We start from the raw sequence: 22,124 nt of genomic DNA on the forward strand, positions 1-22,124 counted from the left end.
TGGCAGTAACACTGATTTTGATGCATTGTTATTTTTTTTGCAGTGGCATTTTTAACACAAAACTCACACTTACGATCCTCGGGACAAAATATGTACACACAAATATGTACTGCTGTATATATAATATGATATATTAATATTTTTTCACACTTTAAATGACTCAGTCTTTTAAAGCTACTTCAGCCTGAAATATACATATCAAATATTAATTATATTTTTGGGATTTTAATCTCTGATTAAAATGCGGCTCGCGTGCGGCTTGTACTGAGCATGTCAGAACTTTCCCTCCATGCGTGCTGCTTACGCAAAAAAAAAACAAAAAAAAACATTAAGGTTGTTCAGTGACGTGCCCGCAGGCCCCTGACGGCGGCCATGTTTGTTACGCCGTACTGTAAACATGTAACTATAGGTCAACTAGTTAGCATAGCATATTAAACTATGTTATGGATATGTATTATTTAATGTTTTAAACACCTTTATTGACTTATGTAAATTTAATTAAAGTCTTAAATGTTGACCATATTACGAATGTTTTCTTATTTTACCCATAAACTGTTTGTGCAGTGTAGACTACTTCACTAGGCTAATGGGGAGAAAAAAGGGGAGACGCCATTAAAAGTGCTGAATGAGCTCAGTGGTCCAAAAAGCGTTGTTTTTTTGTCATGTAAATTGGCAGAGGGTTACTCACTAGTTGGAGTCAGTGCAGATGGAGACATTCTTCCGCCCTGTATCCAGAAACCTGGGTCTGTCAGCGGACTGCGTGCTGTGAACAGTGACGGAAACTTTTCCACAGTAAGTACCGTTCAGACTGTGCATAATTTAATGAGACAGACTGTTAGCGAAGTGTTGGCCCTGCAGACATCCTGCTCCCTTTACAGAGAGTTATCCATTGTGTCAAAGTAGATGTGGTTGCTAGGGGGGGCAGATGTGCATGTCTCAGTTCTCAGACCAGTGCCCAGTCTGGACAGTAAAGAGGAGCTTTCACCTCTAAATCCCAGATCTGGTGCAGAGAAACACACAGACAGACATCAGACAAGAATAACCAAATATAATGAAGCCTTTTTTCATATGATTTCTTTTGGCAGCTACAATTGTGACTGACTTTCACCACTTATTTAGTTAAAAGAAAGTTTTCTATATCGGAAACTTTTCAAATTGGCATTTTAATTTGTGTGAATGGCTGAATTAGCTGCAGTCTGTGAGATACAGACTTAATCTTACTGACAGTGCAGCACCTGTGACCCAGGAGGGGTGTTTGCACAACAATAAATGTCATTAAACTCTTCCAAACAACTTAAAACTCAGGAGTGCATAAATTTACTTAGGTAACATACAGGGATTCCTTCATTTACTGCCTTTCAGTCTGGACAAATATCCCACTAGCACCCAGCTTCAGTGGGAATGGGTGCAGTCATCATTCAGATGTAGTTCTAAGCAGATGTCTTTTTCTACTTTTCTAGTCAGAACTCGTACAGCCAAACAAACACACAAAAAGCACCAGGATTGAGTGTCAGGGTCACTGTTCTGCTGGGTTCCTCTCCTCAGGAATGCAGTTAACCTCCATACTAGTGCATTGCTTTGCATCCTGACAAAAAAAAAATAAGGAAAGCAGATATGTGGCAATCATATTGTTAATATCAAATATTTGCCAAGAAGAAAATGTGCCTGGAAGTATGAGTACATGATTGTGTAAACACGAGTCACAAAGCTGTTTCCCATAGCCTGCAGGCAGTGTTCTGCTCTGCCTGCCGCTCCCAAGAGACTGGGAGGAGGCCGCTGAAGGAGGGGCCCGACTCCAGAGTCTCAAGCCCACACAGGTGAACTCCTGTTGGGTGGAATGCAACAGGGAGGAGGAGGGGTGGTGGTGGTGGTGGATGTGAAGGGGGGCTTGACACACAGAGGTGTGGACCTTCTCACAGGGTGGGGACGAGATAGAGGTAGAGGAAGGGAGTGAACCCTCACCGTCAGAGCTACTCACCTGAACAGGGAAAGGAGGGTGTGTGTGTGTGTGTGTGTTTGTGTGTGCGCAGAAGCTAAAGGAGGGATCAAGTCACAGCACTCACTCAGTTATTCACTCAGTTGCTCTGAGTCTCACTGTGCCTCATATCTCTCCTCTGTGCAGACTGTAAAACTCTTGAAACATAAACACTTGAGCAGAGTTTAAGGTTTGAATAAGTCAATATTTGACCAGGCTGGACTGTACAAGGAGGAAGAAAGAAAGGAAGAAAGGCTGGGAAAGTCTTTTTTTGTGGAACTTTGAATTTGGACACGAGGACATTACAAAGCATTTTTACCCAGCACAGGTGGATACAGAGTGAACTCCTGCATCAAGCAGAGAAAAATAAGCATAGTTTTTTTTTGCCTATTTGTTGTTGGACTTTTGGACTGGGTGAGAGCACAGTAAGAGGTTTGTTTGATTTGTTTGAACTCAGTCATAAATGCTTTAACGGCTCTATTGTTTTCTGTGCCCTTCACTTTGAATGTCGTTTGAAGCCGTTGCTGGTTTCAGTGTGTGGCTCTTTATATTTGCGTGACTTCTCTGTGCGAGGCTCTTTCCCTGTGTGTCTTATATAACTTTATATGGCACCACATGGTTTCAGAAGAGACTGAGGAGATTTGAACTAACAGCTTTTGATTAATGTGGCTGCTCTCTCTGCATGACTGCCCACATCAAAACACAGACCACAGGACAATGCAGCACAGGTGAAGGGAACAGGAGCAGCAGTCACTGTTGTGTATTTATTTTATAAGTATTTCCCAGCTGACTTTTTTTCTTACAGGTCTCCTTAGGTGACCCTGCAAACCTATTACAAAAGCCCCCCCCCTTCTTTTCCCCCCATCCACTTGCTGATGATGTCATGACAGGTTTGACCCACACCCAGTGGTGATATGTTCACCTGGCAGGCATGTTGTTGTCTGCAGAGAAGCAGCTATTCTTTTGAACTTGCGTCTTTTTTTTCTTCCTTTTTTTTTTTTTTTTTTGCACTCACGCCAAAGCCAAAGCTGCACGAAGAACTCTCGTTCTATTTTCCGTCTCTTTGAAACCTATAATTAGTGTCTCTGAGTTTATTGTCAGTGTCATAAACGCCTGCGTGCCTTTGAAGTTATCTGAGAGAGAGCAAAATACAAAGTGCTTTTTTAGCTCATATTCATTGATGGAGTTTGAGAAATAAGAGCTGATATGTTCTGTTTTTTTTTTCCTACCCTGATCACTCTCTAACACATATACACACACCTGTAGCTGGTTTCAGATTCACATAGGGGTGCTAAGGTGCCTTTCCCATGTGTTTTCAGGCTGTGTTTTTTTAACTTGGACAGGTCATTCTCTCGCCTCGAGGAGAAATTCCTTCTCAGAGTTGTAAATCTTCTGGGCACAACTCATCGTTTTTTTTTTTTTTTGTGCGCGTGTGTGTGTGTGGTGCACTCAAATTGCATCTGCCCACTGAGACGATTACTGAGACATTTCATGGCACACAGTGCCCTTTGTTCCCTCACCACCTCCTGTGTTTAGAGGAGGTTTTTTTGCAGCTTTGTATTTCTCGGATTGTTCTCTCTCCAAGATTCCAGCATTAAATTATAAAGCGGTTTTGTTGTGAAGAGTAAGAATATATCCAGGTCCCACCCTGTGTCAGTCCTTTCCTGTATTGATTTGTCCATCGTGTTGTTACATGCGTTAACAAGCATGACATTTGCAATGGTACACCAACAATATCTGATCAGGTTGTCGGTGAGTCTTGAGCAATACCACAAACATACAGATTATAAAGTAAACTGCAATATAGATGATGTGTCCTCTCCTCCAAATAAGAAAAAAGTCCCATTTACCACCATTGTATTGCTAAATACAGCGAGAGACGAAAGAGGGACCCTGTCATGTGGATGAAATGTGTTTAGATCAGAAGGTCTCTGTTATTTTCTGCTTCTGCTGAAGGTTAAGGGGAGTGTCTGTGTTCACTTTCTCTGTGCTTTGGCCAAGGGAAAGTACAGGTGGTTTGAGTTACACCTTAATCTGCAGACAGTTGATGTTTTTTTCCCCTTTCTCTGTCTCTGCAAATGTGAACGTGTATTTTATATTTTTTTTCCAGCAGGAAGGAGATGGGCAGATGGACGTTACATTTCTCAGTGTGGCTTGGACTTCTAGCCGTTCTGTTAACCTGCTATCATGCCGAAGGTAACAATCAAAAAGTCCTTTTGAGTAATTTCCGTCATTTTATTGACGGAAAGTTCACAGGAAAAGGGAAACTCAGGCACTTTGTTGTTTGCTACAACTGTTGTCTTCATTATGAAGAAACTAAGATGTGCCAGAAGGTGGTTAGTGTTACCACAGGTATTTTAAGTACGCTTTGTGGGGACAATCATCACTCTTCCTGACACTCCTTCCCTCACAAACCTCCATCTCCTGTCCACCTCCAACAGCAAACTACTGCTTCGCTTCCAGGGCCAAGTCCTGCTCAGAATGCCTGCAGGTGGGGGAAGGCTGCGCCTACTGCCCTGAGGAGGTGAGAGCAGAAAACTGCAGGAGCAGGTGACATGTTGGATAAATGGCAGCTGTTTGTAATCATACCTTTTGTTCACACAGACCTTTAATGGCCCTCGCTGTGACCTGTATGAAAACATCCAGGCCCATGGCTGCAGCGCCGCAGCTATTATTACAGCTAAGAGCAGTATGAGCATAGAGAGAGTGAGTCTCATTTCCATACTGATGATCCCTTCTTCCTTTAGCTTTAAATTTAACCCACCTGTTCACATCTTACCTTTCCCTTCACTGTTCAGAAAGAGGAAATTAACACGAAAATTGAGAAGTCGCAAGTGACCCCGCAGCAGATGAGCATGACCTTCCTGCCAGGAGAGGAGAAACTGGTGGATGTGGAGGTCTTTTCTCCGACAAGAGGTCCTCTGGATCTTTATATTCTGATGGACTTCTCCAACTCCATGGCTGATGATTTGGACAACTTGAAGAGAATGGGCAAAGAGCTGGGTGAGTGTTTTGACAACGGTGATATGTTGTTGCAAATGAGTGTGATCATGTGACTGTGAGTGTGTTTTACTGTAGCTTCACTGGTGCAGAACCTGTCAAGCGACTACACCATCGGATTTGGGGAGTTTGTGGACAAAGTGATTGAGCCCCAGACTGACATGAGACCCATAAAGTAAGAGAGGCGCAGGAGAGAGTGAAGCACAATCATACAGCGGCATCGTCAATGTTGACATGTCACTTCCTGTTTCTCCTTCTCTCTTGGCTTTTGGTCCTCCTCAGACTGGCTCAGCCTTGGCCCAACAGCGACCCTCCATTTTCTTTCAAAAATGTCATCAAACTGACAAGCGACCTGGACTATTTCACTCGAAAGCTGCAGGGTGAGAGAATATCGGGCAACCTGGATGCTCCTGAAGGAGGATTTGATGCCATACTACAGGCTGCAGTGTGTGGGGTCAGTGATAACACAACTCAGATGATGCTCTGCCTACTGAATACAAAGAGAAAGGGAGCTCATGGTGATGAATGTGCAGGATTTTAGCACCTTTTAGCTCATTGGTTTGGTTTTCTAGCCTCAGTCAGTGTTTCCCTCACAGTATTATATTAATAATAACTACTCCCATCGTATTTGTACTAGGATAAAATCGGCTGGCGCAGCCACAGCACCCATCTCCTGGTGTTCTCCACTGAGTCGGCCTTCCACTACGAGGGTGACGGCGCTAACGTGCTGTCAGGCATCCTGCCGCGCAACGATGAGCTCTGCCACCTGGATGCGCAGGGCAAATACACAGAGGATGTAAATCAGGATTACCCCTCAATACCCACACTGGTCCGTCTGCTGGGAAAACACAACATCATCCCCATCTTTGCTGTCACCAGCCACTCCTACACACACTACCAGAAACTCAAAGACTACTTCCCTATTGCTGAGGTGGGTCTGCTGCAAGAAGACTCCTCCAATATCCTGCAGCTGATGGCGACTGCCTTTGAGGTAGGTGTCTCTAATTGTTAAGACAGGTGGCAGCGATCAGAAACCTCAGTGTGCTGATCTCCTCATACTTTCTTTCAGAATATCCGATCTAAGATGAGCATCCGTGCGGAGGAGAAACCCAAAGCTTTCGAGGCTCAGTTCTTGTCCACCAGTGGAAAGATCGCGGAATACGGAGCCTTCAATTTCACACCTGGAGCAGTTGTAGGTGCCATCAAATGCATAAATCACATAATGAAACTCACTGCGCTGAAACATAACTGTGTGTGCTCTCCAGGGCAAATTCAAGATGCGGCTCAAGGCCCAACGAATGATCGACCAGGAGCCTGTTTGTAAGATGAATCAAAATGATAAAGAGGGAACGATGAGAATCAAACCAACAACTTTTAGCTCTGCCGTCAGTGTTAAAGCCTCGGTTCTGTGTCCAACCTGCGACTGTGAGAAGGTTAAAGATTAACATCTAAAAGTTTAAACTTAAAGTCACATTTCTTCATGGTCAAGAAATCCCTGAATGTGTTTTTTATGTATATATTTTATCCAGACCCCCCTCCGTAAAGCAGCCAGATGCTATGGCAATGGAGACCTAGTGTGCGGGAAGTGTCATTGCTATGATGGCTGGTGAGGCTTTAATCTTAAGAAATAGTTAACAAAAATACTTTTACCGTGGCTCCTGTGCCAGGGCTGCTGGGTTTAATAAAGTCTTTCTGTCTGTTCTCTCCTTCAGGCTCAGTACGTTCTGTAACTGCTCAGCGAGTGCTTCAGCCCTGGACACCAACCAGTGCATAGGTCCGGGCATGACAGAGCCTTGTTCAGGCCGTGGAGACTGTCTGGAGTGTGGAACCTGTGTGTGCTACAACCCGGATCAGTTTGAAGGGCCGTACTGTCAGTACGATAAGACCCAGTGTCTAAGATTCGGAGGATTCCTCTGCAATGGTGTGTGTGATTGATCTATTTTTCTTGAAGACATTATTCTAGTGAATTTTACAGTGAATGTTTACATATCATTCTCATCAGACCGTGGCTCTTGCGTTATGGGTCAGTGTGCGTGTACTGAGGGCTGGGAGGGCAAAGCCTGTGAGTGTCCTAAAAGCAATCAGACCTGTCTGGATAGCAAAGGGGTGAGTAAGGCAACTTTCCTTATACATTGGCTTATGATGTCACTTTACACACAGCCTGACGATGTCTTTATATGTGCCAGGGTGTCTGCAATGGACGAGGCAAATGTGTGTGTGGCCGCTGCGAATGTACAAACTCTGGCATCGAGATGACTTCAACCTGCGAGCCAAATTTCCAGGTGTGTGATTGTATAAATATGCACGCTCCGGGGGGATTACACAGATAGTTGCTTTTTTTCACTTAATGTCTGTGTGTGTGTGTGTGTCATCCAGGCTCAGCTAGGTGTGTGTGAGGGCACAAGAAGTTGTGTCCAGTGTCAAGCCTGGAAGACTGGAGAGAAGAAGGAAAAAGAGGAATGTGACAAGTGCCCCTTCAAAATAGTCATGGTGGATGAACTGAAGGATTGTAAGCACAAGCAAGATGACTAAAAAATGACTTGATTTACGGCTCAATATGAACACTTGATGATTGTTTATATGTGTGTTTTCAGCGGAGGGAGACCTTGATTCATGCAGTTTCCGTGATGAGGATGATGACTGCACATACTACTACACAGTTGAAGCCCCGAAAGATACGACAGCTAAAGAACTGGAGGTTCAGGTGCTGAAAAAGAAAGGTGAAAGATTTTACTCTATCTACATTTGTGTTCACCTCCTTTGTATTGGGGGTGGAAGCAGAGCTCCTAACTGTGTCTTCTCTTCAGAGTGCCCTCCTGGTGGCCTCCTGTGGTTGCTCCCCCTCCTCCTCTTCCTCTTGTTACTGCTGGCACTTCTGCTGCTCTGCTGCTGGAAGTACTGTGCCTGCTGCAAAGCCTGCTGGCAGGTATAAATGCTCACTTTTGGACCTATAAATGATTTATATGTCAAAGCCACAGTGGAAGTAATGTCTTCTGTCTTTTTCTTGACACAGAGCTGTCTGGCCCTGCTGCCTTGCTGTAGGAGAGGTGAGACATCGTTTTCTTTTTGCCAGTCTTACTTAAAATCCTCCATCCTAGGATCATGTTCAATGAGTTGTATTTTTTCCAGGTCGCATGGTTGGCTTTAAAGAAGATGAGTATTTGCTCCGCCAGTCTCTGATTACCTCAGACCATCTGGACACACCGATGGTGAGGACCGGTCCACCTAAAGGAACAGATGTGGTTCGCTGGACGGTCACAGATAATGTACACAGAGGACCCAATCACCCCCAGGTTTTGGTAAAACCGAACCCAAAGGAGACCAGTAAGTACAACATTGTATTCTTAGCAGAATCGTGCATTGTAAGTTAAGCATCATATGGACTCGGGGGATTCCTCCGTTTGTTCATTTGTAGTCCAGTTCCCGGTCTCTCTCAGACTAAACAGATTGTTCTCCGAGAACCTATCTCACCCTGAGTCCAGAGATGCAGAACAACTGCGCAAGGAAGTGGCCGATAACGTGAGTGTTTGTTTGTTAGCTGGCACATGTAGAAGTACATCACTGGCACATCGCTGAGCACCATGTTTGTTCTTCCGTACAGCTGAATGAGGTGTACAAGCAGATTCCTGGGGCACAGAAGGTGCAAAAGACCTCCTTTAGGTGAGATGTGTTAAATTACACGTACACTGACATCTTGCCTCATTCTCATAATCACAAATGTAAATAAAAATGTCAAAATAAAACACGTTTTTATTCTTGCAGATTGCAGAGAAATGCTGGGAAAAGGTAGAACTCTGATTGAAACGTTACAATATAATATCAGAGTTTATTGTTATGTACATGTCTGATGTCTCTGTGCTTTTCAGGCAGGACTACACCGTCATGGACACCGTGTTGTCTGCTCCTCGCAGCACCTACCCGGACATTGTGAAACTCACTGAGAAGAATGTTCAGTCTGGAAACTTTCACAACCTCAAAGTGGTGCCGGGTTACTACACTGTGGCCACAGACAGAGGTGTGTGTTGATAATGACAGATCTTCAGCTTGTAGCAATGTTAAGGTAAACACTTTCTCATGTCTGTAAATCTGCTCCTACTCGTCCTCGTCCTCCTCTGCAGAGGCTGCAGGAGCTGTAGAGTTCCAAGACGGTGTGGAGTCAGTCGACGTTCACGTGCCGCTCTTTGTCAAGGATGAAGACGACGACAAGAAACAGCTGCAGGTGGAGGCCGTGGATGTGCCGCTGGGCATTGCAGAGATCGGAAAACGTCTGGTTAACATTACCATCATCAAAGAGCACGGTGAGAACTCTTCATAGATTTAACTTTAAAATATCCTGTCAAAGAAAATTAATTTTTTAATTCGTCTCTCCAGCCTCCAGCGTCTTCTCCTTCCTCCAGCCTTCTTACACCTACAGCAGGGCAGACGGAGTGGCCAACATCCCAATCAGCAGAGAGATCATTGAGGATGGACGCACACAAGTGACCTACCGTACACGAGATCTCACAGCCAAGGATAAGAAGGTGAGCTGAGTGTTTGAGCCGGATGCCCTGTACTTATGTATTGTTTGGTAATTTACACCTATAAAAAGAATGTATTGATTTCTTGTGTTTTAGGACTATGTGGCTGTAGAAGGAGACTTGAACTATGGTCCTGGTGAAACCCAGAAGACCATTCCTGTCCGTCTGCTGGAGCTGAGTGAGAAAGACGGCCTGCTGGAAGACAAACAGGTCAAGCAATTTGTCATGGATCTCAGTAACCCACGGCAGGGTGCCAAGCTAGGACACTACCCAAGAACCACTGTCACCATCACAGACCTACCAGGTGAGTGACTGCAGAAGTGTTTGGATGTCTTGATACCACCGAAAGCACTGATGCTAATGTTGCTCTTCTTTTTTTTGAACATCGTTCCACATCCAGAACCCAGCGTGATGATGTTCAAGAAGGGCACCCAAAACTTCTCCACATCAGATTCGACCTACAGCATCCCTGTGGTCCGCACTCGCAACGAAGACAGTCCCGCTACAGTGAAATGGCGCACCAAGAAGGCGCAGCGCTTCGACCTATCCGGCCCTCTGAAGTTTGGTCCTGGAGACATAGAGAAGAACATTACGATTGAACCCAAATCCTACCCTGGCCAGATCCAGCCAGAGACCTTCCAGGTTGAGCTGTTCGACCCAAGTAGCAACGCCACTATCGGAGAGAGGAAGACCACTCTTGTCAATGTCACAGATGAAGGTGAGACACCAGCGAGGAGACTTTCAGTTTGTCTGTTGTGAAGTTTCTGGTTGGTTAAACCTCATCTTCTTCCTGCAGCTCCAGAAATGCCACAAATAGGCTTTCTACAGCAGTCAGCTTCCTCCCCTGGTGGTCGCCTTTCCTCACCAGGAAACCCCAAAGCCAAGGCGACAGGACCCAGAAGCATCCAGCTCAACTGGAACCCGCCACCTGGTAACCCTTCGGGGTACAAGGTACATAAAATGTTCACGAGCTTCAGCTGGAGTTATTATTATTAGTAGGTTTCTTAAATGCTGTAAATTTGTTTCAGGTGAAGTATTGGATCTATGGTGACCCAGAGAAAGACGCCCAGGTCTTGGATGTGAAGCGTCCTCAAGCTGAGCTGACAAACCTGTACCCCTATTGTGACTATGAGATGCGAGTGTGTGCCTACAATGCAATCGGTGATGGATATGACACAGACATGGTTTCCTGTCAAACACTGGAGGATGGTAATTATGAACTATTAACATATATAAATATTAATCACCAAGTAGTTGTGAAGAAGTATTTTACGTTTGAACTTCCTCCTCTCTGTGTTTCTCTGCAGTTCCTGGAGAACCTGGCCGCCTGGCCTTCAACGTCATCAGTCCGACTGTCACTCAGCTCAGCTGGGGTGAGCCTGCAGAGACCAACGGCAACATTACAGCTTATGAGGTCATCTACACGCCCATTGATGACGACATGAGTAAGAGAACTACCTAAAAATATAAAGACAATCAACAGTGAGTGTAATTTTCATCCTAACACTGCTTGTTCCACAGAACCTGTGGAACCAGCCAAGAAAGTGAAGATTGACAACCCTAAGAAACGAATGCTGTTGATCGAGAACCTCCAGAACGGCCAAACCTATCAGTACAAGGTCCGTGCCAGTAACAGTGTGGGCTGGGGTCCCTTCAGAGATGCTACCATCAACTTGGCATCACAGCCTGCCAGACCTCTGTCCAGTAAGTCTGTGATGTCTACTCCACATCCGTTAAAGGTAGGGTAGGAGATTTTGAAAACTCAGTGAGAGTCAGCAAGATTTTGAAAGTAAACACACGCCCCTTTCTCTCGGAGCTCACCCCGAAGCCACGCCTCCCAATAACATGGACGTGCATTACCTGAAGACGAGCTGTGACTTCGGCCATCATGCACGTACCTCTCTGGTGCACGCAGAGCAGTAAGAGAGTGATAACCAGCCAATACTCCGCGCAGGGTCCACCCGGGGGATTGGCTGATGTTTTTAGCATTTTATAGCTTCCACAGATGATTCATATTCTTCGTTTTAAAGCGAAACTGCCGAACTAATTGGTTGCTATCAGATTGTAAAGAGAAGTTACACTAATTTAACAAAAAGTGCATCAGAATGAAATCTCTTACCCTACCTTTAAGCTGCAGTCTCTGTTAAAAACAAGATTTATTTTAACCTCCACTCTCTCTCTAGTTCCCATCATTCCAGATGTTCCTATTGTGGATGCAGAGGCCGGTGATGAGTATGACGGCTACCTGATGTACAGCAGTGATGTGCTGAAGTCGCCTACAGGCTCTAAGACACCCAGTGTTGCTGGTGATGGTGGGTACCTAGAGCCAAAACCACAAACTTCTCATTACGGCTGACAGTGTAAACTTGTTGTGCTAGTCCTCTGTTTGTGATGCATTTTTGGCTCCAGCGACATGCATGTGACTGCCAGATTCAAGAGTGAGCTATCGCTATCAGATGGATCCAATTATTTCTGTTATTTCCAATGTGTTTTCATGCACCGTGTGGTGCAAAGAAATGACACCCTTCACACTTTCCCCTGTGCAGCTCAGTAATGGCACTTTGTTTTGTTTGGCAGTTTTTTTTCTTCAGGCGACGCCCCTGTCAGGCAGCAGCTGAATCTGCTGTCAGTGCGTTCCCAGATTTATGCAATAGACAGACATAGTTTACAGTCATTAACTGGAAGGTGCTTCATCAATAAACCTACTGCCACTCTCCTTGGAAGACAGCGCTGAAATTGCTCCCTATATATAAACCAAGACACATACATCTATTAATGTGTTGCTATATTTTTGTGTAAATTAATGTGTAGTTAAAGAAACACTTCTCCCCTGTGATCACAAAATCGAGGCTGGAAATATGTGGAGTTGGTGGGGTCCAGCCTGGACCTCCGTAAGGTGTCGTGGAAAAAGCGAGTGGAGATCATCCCCAGTCGGCACAGCACAGACACAGAGGCGAGCTCAGATGAAGCCCCCAGCTTCAGCCACACCAAAACACCCCTGCCAGGTGAAGACCACTCCAACAGACCCACAGACAGACAGACAGGCAGGCAGGCAGGCAGGCAGGCTGGGAGCTAGCATGCCTGATGCTATGATCCTCTCAGAAATGTTGTGGCTTCCGTCCTTGTCATCTTGTTGGCCTCTTCCCCATCTATCCTCCTGCCAGCCGCCCAGAGAGGACCATCAACTGCCACACTTCCAGTTGATGTTTTAGGGCAGCCTGCCTCTATCTGTTCTCTCTACAGCCACTGGGGGAGGTAGTGATCTGGAGGCAGCTTTTTGGCTGCATGGACATTAAGGTCTTGTTTCTGCAGGGCGGCTTCAGTGATGACACTTTTTTTTTCTTGCAGCTGCTTTCATCAGATGTGCCTGTTTAGATGTGAAGCACCTCATGAAACTGGTCTAAAAAATCCTTTTCATATACAGTAGATCCTCCACTAGGGTGTGCTGTTGTGCCAAAGTAGCAGCAGCATGAAAATCATTACTGACGCTAGCATTTTGCTCAAGTGGGACATCCTAAATTATCACAAATGTATATCAGGCTAGTTTCTGGTGCTTCATGTCACTGTTGTCCCAGTCTGAACAGGAATGAACGATCAATTTGTCCTGTATGTTGACACTTACAGATTACATGATGAATGGGAAGTGGGAACAGAACTTCCTTTTCCCAGGAGGAACTTCACGGAACTTCTCAGCATCATCCTCTCCAATGTCCACTCTGAGCTCAAACTACCGAGGAGGAGGAGGAGGAGGAGGAGGAGGCGGCTCCTTCACCACAGAAACAACCACCACCTACATGACAGGACCAGGTACGATATGATAACAGTGAACTGCACCAAGGAAGCTAGAAAACTAAAATCAGGATATAATTGATCAGTACGCTTCTGTCTATGTGCAGGAGGGTCTCGTAAACAGGATATGTACGGAGGAGTTCACACATCTGAGGTCATCATGAGGAAGCGATCAGAGAACAGAGGTTACACAGATGAAAATATCCGTGACTCCATCGTCATGGGAGATGTGCCGAACAAGTTCCCAGATTTAGGTAAGCGGAGGTTTGAATATGTTCCAAAGTGAACATCTGGCCAAAAGAAGAGTTGTTTTTTTTGTGTGCAATATTTATGATGCCTCGGCAGGTAAACATGAGAGTGCATGAGGCCGATGGCTTGGTCAGCTGTTAGCAGGGATGGGGCTGTTGGCTGCACAAACTTTGCAGGAGCTATGCTGACTATCGCTGTTTCTCCCTCCCTCCAATTGTTGTTTGTCCCCTTCTTGATTTTTTTTTTTACTTCACTCCCTACCTGCCCTCCTCCCCCCTCCTATTCTGCTACTTTTTCTTCACCTCCTTCTGCTAAATGCGCCGTCAGGTGGGTTCGGCTACACTGGGATGCAGAGCAGCTCTCAGAGCCAGTACAGCTACAGTCTGTCTCAGGTTTCCAGGGGCAGGACGCAGTCTTCAGACATCAATGACGCCTTGTATAATCTGGACAGGGTGCTCCAGGGTAAGTGCTGCATACAAGCATGACGGCACTGGATGTGTTTACTGGGTGTGATGTGACACATCCCTCTTTAGTCACTTCTGCACTGTCTGATCCCTCTCTCTCTCTCTCTGACCATCATGTCCTGTCTCTTGCTGGAAACTTGCCTGAGTCTGTCTCATGTTTTTCACTCATGCCTCTCTGTGCTGTCCATCAGATGCACGTCTCTCTCCCGGTGTCCCTGACACCCCCAGCAGACTGGTGTTTTCTGCTCTGGGACCAACTGCCCTCAAAGTCAGCTGGCAGGAGCCCCACTGTGAGAAAGACGTTCTGGGCTACTGCGTCCTCTATCAGCTGCTCAGCGGAGGTAATATTATGAATATGATGACATTCAATCAAAAATAAAAAAGCAGAAAATGTACCCAGCATTATCAGTGCTGTTACTGCACATCCACAGTCTTTCTTTTGCCACCGCTCTCCTCCTGTAGGTGAGATGCAGCGTGTCAACGTGACAAACCCAGCAGAGAACTCAGTGATCATCCAGGACCTGCTGCCCAACCACTCATACCTATTTAAGGTGAAGGCTCAGAGCCAGGAGGGCTGGGGTCCAGAGAGAGAGGGAGTCATCACCATCGAGTCCGCTGTCGACCCCAAGAGCCCCCTCAGTCCCATGCCAGGTGCTCACTCTGTTCCCGTGTGGATCTAAGTGTGTTCTTTATGCACTTACTATAAGTTCATTCTCTGTTTCTGTGTTCAGGCTCACCGTTCACTCTGAGCACTCCCTCGGCTCCGGGCCCTCTGGTGTTCACAGCTCTGAGCCCTGATTCTCTGCAGCTTAGCTGGGAGAAACCTCGGAAACCCAACGGAAACATCCTCGGCTATGTAGTCACCTGCGAGAAGCTGCATGGTGGAGGTGAAGGGAGCGTTTCTGCATCTTCCTTTACACCGTTTGTTTTTTTTTTTGTGAGAGATGTCTGACCTTTGTTTCCTGTTTCTTTCAGGTGACGTGCGTTCCTTTCAGGTGAACGGCGACAGCGCTGAGACCAGTCTGACCGTCCCAAACCTGACTGAAAACGTTCCCTACAAGTTTAAGGTTCAGGCTCGGACCACGCAGGGCTTTGGTCCAGAGAGGGAGGGGATCATCACTATTGAGTCTCAGGATGGAAGTAAGAGACGTTTTGTTTTTCTTCAGGCTGTGTTGGTTTTCTAAGCTTAACTTGCAGCCTACTGCAGCACTTTTCATTTTTGGCCGTCCTTTCCCTTCCTGTAGGTGGTCTGTCTGAGTACAGCAGCCAATCAATGATGAGCAGGGACGTTTTTCACATGCCAACACAAGTCACAACACGGACCAACGTCTCCCACACCATGCTCAACGACCCCTATTTCTCAGGTAATGAAAGTAATGAAAAGAAATGAGAAGGTTAATAATAATAATAATAATAATAATAATAATAAAAAAAGCTCTCCTGGAAATAACATTTATTCGCACATTAACTGCTTCTTTTCTAACAGATGGGATGATGATGACCACTCAGCACACAGAGAAAAGCGGCATGGTGACCCGGCAGATTACCAAGGAGGTGGTTCAGAGGAGCGTCATGGGAGGAACTACTGTCACCAAGAAGATGTTTTATGAATCCTAAGGTCTTATTGAACCACACCCAAAGCGGATGAGGAGTCATGCCTAACGATCTCTTTTAAAAAGACTTCAGAATGTGTGTGTGTGTGTGTGTGTGTGTGTGTGTGTGTGTGTGTGTGAGAGAGAGAGAGAGAGAGAGAGCGAGAGAGAGAAAGAGAGAGAGGTTCTATATCCAAATATACAAAATAGAAACCATTTCATGTCATAAATAGATGGAGAGGCGGCCGCTCTCTTGTGTCTGTTACAACTGTGGCTGCTTTCATTTTTTTATCCATAGTTAGCGCTAGTTAGCTTCTGATGTGTTTCCAGACTGCGCGCCCTCTGTTGGTTCAGGCTTGGTAACACACACTGGGGCTTTTGAGGCCAGCATGGGCCAGTAATCTCAGTTGAGTAATCCAAAGTCACCTCCTCCCTCTTCTCCTGTTCTCCACCTGCATGTAGAGGGTGTGTCTGTTTTGACTTCAGGTTAAACTCATTTCAACCTGTACTTTGACTGAACATTTTTTCACGAGGGTTTTGATCAGTTTTCAAACTGGAGTGTTTAGAACTTTTTGTTCATAGATCTGTATTATATTAAAGTGAGCATATTTAATACTTTTTACTGCCATTGAAGTCAATTACAAATATGGAGCTTGGCCTGTAAACAGTATTTCCTGATGAGCATGATTTTACAATAAAGGCAAATAATCAATTAGATGTAACATGTTTTTTAGAGACATAAACACTGCCTCCAGTAAATACTTTACTCTGCAAGGCCAATGTATTTAGCATGTTGTGTTTCGAACAGTCAGATCTATAGAAAACATGTCGATGAAAGACAGAAAGATTGTATTTGCTTTCACTGCTGTATTTTTTGCTCCCTATCGTAAGACGGGTGAGCGTCACCAAAATGCATTCAGTAAAGTATTCTTGTACTTTTGGTCAGCATGTATTACATCTTCATACTTCATACAGCTTTTTTGCATTGTTTCTTTTTGTTACTTCTGTTGCAGTTAATAAAGTTTTTACTATACCACGTATGATTTTAGGACCACTACAGACAAAATGAAGCATTTCTGGTTAATTTATTGATAGAAGAAAAAAATGATCTTTATATTGCACACATAAACAAAAAAGCACACAGCTGTGCAAACAAGCTCATGTCTGACAAATGTTTGCAGAAAGCTTGAGATGAAAAAAAAACAGAATGAGCTATTGGCATGCATCAGTCTGTAATTGTCTGCCTGCATGTGTTAGCAACCCCTCACTGCTACACTGTCTGACTGCACTGAGGCTCACACATTCCTCACAGTGCCTCCATGCTAAGCAATAAAAAAATGTAATACAAAAATTATTGTACATATCCTCATGTGGCATGAAGGTGTTCAACAATTCTTCTTATCTGACACCATTAAAATGTTCATCTTTAAAATACAAAGAGTCAAACACTGTATGTCTCAATGAAGGCAGAGTAGCACGAAGTGTAATGCAGACAAATGGCGGTTGTTCCACATCTCACGAGGCACCTCACAAACACAGTCAGACTTTTAGTCCAGAAACCAGCACACAACATTCAGGATACAAGTGGACTCTGTGGGCTGCTGAAGATCAGGAATGATCAGTGTGTGTGTGTGTTAAAGCAGTTCAGGTCCAGAGGCAGGGCCCAGGGCAGAGGCACGGCTGTCTGACATCTGCAGGTCTGATCACCAGGTCTTTGACCACCTCCACAGTCCCAAACAAGGGGAACAGTTCCTCTGTGAACTTCTCATTGTAGGTGTAAATATGTGATCGCTTCTCCACATCGTAGAAGGACAGCTGGCCCTGCTCAAAGTCCAGATACACTCCGACTTTCCTGGGCAGCAGGCTCTGGGGTAAGGGGGTAGCAGGTACCGTTAGGGCTTTCAGATCCATTCCTCTCTCCAGGCGGAGGGTCAGGTAGCCTGTATCCGTGTTGAGCGCGCGAAAGCCCTGCCGGACTGCAGACGCTTTGGCCACGCCCAGACGCCAGTCCCGCTCGCCCACCTCCACCTCCCAGTAGTGACGTCCAGAGGTGTAGCTTTCCTGGCCGACAGCACACCACCAGCCATCAAAGCGTTGCTGGCACCGCGGGACGTCGCGGCGCTCCAGGCCGCAGCGCATGCGTTTTTCATCACTGGAAAGGAGCAGGTCTGGGTTGGAAGAGTCTGAGTCCAGGGTGACATCCTCTGTGGAGGCATGAAGCAGGAGGGATAGGTTACAACTTGTACAATTTGATATGAGTATGACGAAGAACAGAGGAGAGGCTTTCATACCTGTTGCTTCACAAATCCAATTCCACACTGCAAAAGGAAGAATGAGATTAAAGCCTGATAATGTTTTTATGTTCAAATTAAGATCAGAACAAACAAAAAATGTCTCCAAATAAATGCTAACTTAGCTTTGTGTCTGCTACATGTGTACATATTTATCAAGCTATTATCAAAAATCACCTAGTTTCAGCTTCAATTCTAAAGATTTACTGTTATACGTCATTGTAAAGTGAATATTTTTAATAAGTCAGGATTTGAACTCACCACCGTGTGGGATGTAGCGGACAGCGTCTGAAAGAAGAAAGTCATTAGAAGGATTACAAGGAGACAAAAAAAGTGTTTCAACCACAGCCAAACTCTTTCTATAGGCACTTCTAATCCCCTATCAATAGATTAGTTCTAATAAAAATCAAGTTACACTGCCGCTGCAGAGGCTGAGTGTATAGTGCTAATGCAGGCACGCATATTGTTACAATCAGAAGTCCTTCACACATTACAGACACCCATTCAGAATCTGACGGCTTCATGTCTCATAAAGTTAATAAGAGATGCATCCGATCATCACTCACCAATCCTCTGGCTCCTCTGCTTTTTCACCAGCCACTGTTTTGTCACGTCCTCCTACACACACACACACACACACACACACAGGGGCAGATAACAGGGACATAAAGCAGGCCAAGGTGGGTTTAGCAACAAGATAAAGAGATTAGCATGAACGCCTGTCATGCAACATGTCTGATACTTCAAACTCACAATGGCTAACTGTGTTTTTAATTATTGTGCTTATTCTATCATAACTAATTAATACAATAATCTAATGAGGGGACTTTCAGACCTTTATGGGGTTGTCAGCATTCAGCACAGCCAGGATGACCAGCTCCATGGCCGGGAGCAGGTTGGGCAGACGGCCCCTCTTCCACTGGAACTCCAAGTCGTCCAGCATCATGAGCACTGGCTCACCGGGCCAGATGGTAGGCTGGTACCAAAAACAATAAAAAACAAAAAAAGCAGTTCACAAACATTGTCAGCTTTTACTCCAACCTGTGATCACAGGTCCAGCACGCTGGAGTATGACAAGATGACAATCAAGGGCAGGGATTAGCTTAATCATCTTTATCAGATGCAAGGAAAGGAAAGTGGGTCAGACATAGGTTGTCTTCAATGTATAGTCACCTGAGGTCTACTTTTAATCTCTCGTGTCCAGTCCATGATGATTCTTTTGTGGGGGCCCATGTCGTACTCGCCCCCTGCCTCCAGCATGCAAAGAAGGTGTCCCTTCCAGTCCCTCTTCTCTGGCTTCTCATATTGGTAGTCAGATGGGATGATCTTAGCCTGAATAAAAAAAAAAACATACAGACTTTTTAACACACAATGTTGTGAGTAATTCTGGATTTTAAAAAAAAAATCATGAACAGCAGATGTATTGTACCGGCACTTTTTTCTCCAGCACAGCAGCCCAATCCACAATAAAGTCACGACACAAGCTGGGTGGCCAGATGTCCTCACTGGTCCAGATGTGGGCGAGGACGTTTGACCTCTTTGTTATGAAGACACACAAGTAAGCGATAAGACGTTGTAAAATTAAGAAGAAAATAAGCAAGAAGAGCAGATTGGCTTACCTGGCATATTCTGTTGAGTTCTCGGGCCAGCTCCATGATGAATAGCTGACTTTCTACCAGAGGCTCCTTCTTGTCAAGTTTCACTCTCTTACGAGACTCCTGGAGCAAAACATAGATGACAGAAAGTATATTTTAAAGGGAGGTGAAGACATTTAACACAGGCAGCAAACAGAATTCTATCAGAGAAGAGCAGCGCTCCATACCTTCAGTCGGATTTTGAGCTTTTTGGCCGGCTCAATAAGGAACTGCAGGCAGTCTTTCATCATGCTGGCAGCTGGAGTGCGAGGCTGATGCCCTGTGGTACCATAATAAAAAAGCTTTAGTGCACTGGCACTCATTCTGTCAAGAGCTGGAGCCTAAATGCAGCTGACTGAGCTCCACGTTGCCCACACAAATCGATGAGAGCGCAGAAATCGCTAATTTATGAGAGGTTGCAAAAAAAGAAAAGAAATAGAAAATAGGTTGTGTGTGGAGAGAGAGAGAAGCACTGCAGAACTTTCATCACAGCTCTGCACTCAAAGTCCACAGAGAGCTCATTATTAGACACTCAGAGCTATCATTGGGTGAAGAGGAGGAGAAAACACCTACACACTGACAGAAGAGAGCCCACTCACTCCACACACAAGATCACATAGTGGGTGGCAAACACATAAACAATGTAGGAAGAGGCAAAAAAAAAAATACTGCACAGCAGTAGGATTTCCTGACGTGTGTGTGGGTCGATGCATCTTGATCATAGCCTTGAAATTGGAAATTTATTCCCAAGGAGATGTGAGACAGCAGTGCAGAGCACTTTTTTTTTAAATACTGCGGGGGTTTGCTGGACCACTTTGCTGTTGATTCAGCAGTCCGCCCCTGCCTGTACGCCAGTGTGATGCTCTGAGGAGATTTGCTGTGATGTAGGGGTGGCAGATGCTGAAGTGCATATATTGTAATGACACAATCTGAGATCTGTTTATCAGGTGTTTACATGAATATCTATGACGATTGCTGATATTGTTGATATTTCCTCTCTAAAATTCAAGCGCTTCCATTCAGTAAACACAAAAAAATGAGATAGTTCTGCTCAAATTAACATGCAGATAAAATAAATAAGAGGAATACAGCCATGAGTAGGTTGTGAGCTTGTGACGCGTGGTTAGATGGTTGGTTTATTTTTGGCAGTGGAGGCTGAGCGTGTACTGTAGGTGGCAGAGGAGGAGGAAGATTAGAGGAAATCCAGGATTACCATGGGTGCCATATCTGTACAAACACAGGTAGTGACTTTCTATGTCGAGTGTGTGACGGACCGACCTCTGCCTACGAGTCAGAATCCAAATAAAAGCACTGTATTGAAGAACAAAAATGAAAAGGGCTACTGTGCAATATCAATATGCTCCATATGTGATTGTTTACAGTCCACAAACTGTTCAATGTTGAACCGTCAATGTTCCAAAAACAAAATAGTGAATAGTGCAAATGTCTTCCGTCTACATGAAGCTAGCAAAACTGTGCAACAAACAGCAATTAGCATACCGTAAATTATTTTATTTAATTACGCCCAACACTCTTTTCTTAATGAAAACATGCGTAAAGGTCTGACCTTGTTACAGGAGCTGTTTCCGTTCCGCTGTCAACTCTGCACGGCTGCTTCTCTGTGTTGTTGTTGTTGTTTTTTGTTTTTTTTGGGTGATAAACTCAGACTGGCTCAGAGCTCCGCCATCATCCCGCACCGCCACAACTGCGGCACATACACGTTGCGCGCGCTCTTATCCCCCGCCGCAGCAGTGTGGGAGGAGCGCCGCTAGAGGCCGCCATTTTGTTTCATTGAGACACCACAGAGGAAGCTTCGTACAGTCTGTAAGTTCCGCTTCTTGAAGCTCTTTTAATAACATTAGCTCATAATTATGCACATTAGCTTATTTTGCGTTTTTTTTGCTTATTCATATTTTTATTTATTCTTACTATGCTTAAAAATTTTCTTTTATCTTATTTTAGTTGTGTACAAAGTCATGAGTGAGAATTTCATTGCTCAGTGTAACCTCTGCTGTGCATTTGACAATAAACTTCTTGAATCTTCAATACATATATATACACATATATATATATATATATATGTGTGTATATATGTATATATACACATACATATATATATGTATATATATATATATACACACATATATATGTATGTGTATATATATATATATATATATACACATATATATATGTGTATATATACATATATACGTATATATGTATATATATATATATATATACGTATATACATATATATATATGTGTGTGTATATATATACGTATATATATGTATATATATATATATGTGTGTGTGTGTATATATATATATACACGTATATGTATATATATATATATATACGTATATCTATACGTATATATACACACACACACACACATATATATATATACATATACGTATATATATATATATATATATACGTATATATATATATATATACACATATACGTATATGTATATATATATACATATACGTATATATATATATATATATCTCAATAAATTAGGGACTAGCCTTCCATTACTGACTGGCTCTTTGGAGGAGGCTCAGATACCACTACACCTGACTGTCACCTGTGTGTTTTGATTCAGCA

General features: G+C 44.3%; 2 protein-coding genes across 4 annotated transcripts; one reads left to right on the forward strand and one right to left on the reverse strand.

Annotated features, from left to right (window-relative positions):
- The first annotated feature begins 1,930 nt into the window (after positions 1-1,930).
- Positions 1,931-16,619, forward strand: itgb4 (integrin, beta 4). 2 transcript variants are annotated; one of them, XM_028407660.1, is made up of 41 exons: positions 1,931-2,407; positions 4,086-4,171; positions 4,417-4,499; positions 4,580-4,681; positions 4,774-4,978; positions 5,054-5,150; positions 5,258-5,429; positions 5,613-5,966; positions 6,045-6,167; positions 6,241-6,408; positions 6,505-6,581; positions 6,688-6,896; positions 6,978-7,081; positions 7,162-7,257; positions 7,352-7,484; positions 7,570-7,695; positions 7,783-7,901; positions 7,989-8,022; positions 8,105-8,299; positions 8,391-8,494; positions 8,577-8,635; positions 8,738-8,761; positions 8,842-8,990; positions 9,094-9,273; positions 9,347-9,495; positions 9,589-9,796; positions 9,893-10,210; positions 10,289-10,443; positions 10,521-10,701; positions 10,800-10,937; positions 11,014-11,196; positions 11,676-11,804; positions 13,117-13,299; positions 13,389-13,535; positions 13,858-13,992; positions 14,186-14,335; positions 14,457-14,645; positions 14,726-14,881; positions 14,970-15,134; positions 15,239-15,358; positions 15,481-16,619. In XM_028407660.1, the coding sequence occupies exons 2-41, from the start codon at positions 4,096-4,098 to the stop codon at positions 15,609-15,611; spliced, it is 5,826 nt and encodes a 1,941-aa protein (XP_028263461.1). In that variant the 5' UTR covers positions 1,931-2,407; positions 4,086-4,095; the 3' UTR covers positions 15,612-16,619. The 2 variants fall into 2 exon arrangements, with proteins under 2 accessions (XP_028263461.1, XP_028263462.1); XM_028407661.1 differs by lacking the exon at positions 13,858-13,992 and having other exon boundaries at positions 1,932-2,407.
- A 98-nt stretch (positions 16,620-16,717) lies between these two features.
- LOC114437164 (butyrophilin subfamily 1 member A1) lies at positions 16,718-21,210 on the reverse strand. 2 transcript variants are annotated; one of them, XM_028407663.1, is made up of 10 exons: positions 21,079-21,210; positions 19,700-19,791; positions 19,497-19,595; positions 19,307-19,414; positions 19,051-19,209; positions 18,713-18,853; positions 18,444-18,495; positions 18,139-18,165; positions 17,878-17,904; positions 17,231-17,790 (listed from the first exon to the last, which is right to left on the reverse strand). In XM_028407663.1, exons 2-10 carry the CDS (start codon positions 19,760-19,762, stop codon positions 17,231-17,233), a joined length of 1,236 nt encoding a protein of 411 aa, XP_028263464.1. In that variant the 5' UTR covers positions 19,763-19,791; positions 21,079-21,210. The 2 variants fall into 2 exon arrangements, with proteins under 2 accessions (XP_028263463.1, XP_028263464.1); XM_028407662.1 differs by lacking the exon at positions 21,079-21,210 and having other exon boundaries at positions 16,718-17,790; positions 19,700-19,834.
- Positions 21,211-22,124: the final 914 nt, after the last annotated feature.

The sequence above is a fragment of the Parambassis ranga genome, chromosome 6, assembly GCF_900634625.1.
Source record: "Parambassis ranga chromosome 6, fParRan2.1, whole genome shotgun sequence".
Lineage (NCBI taxonomy): Eukaryota > Metazoa > Chordata > Actinopteri > Ambassidae > Parambassis > Parambassis ranga.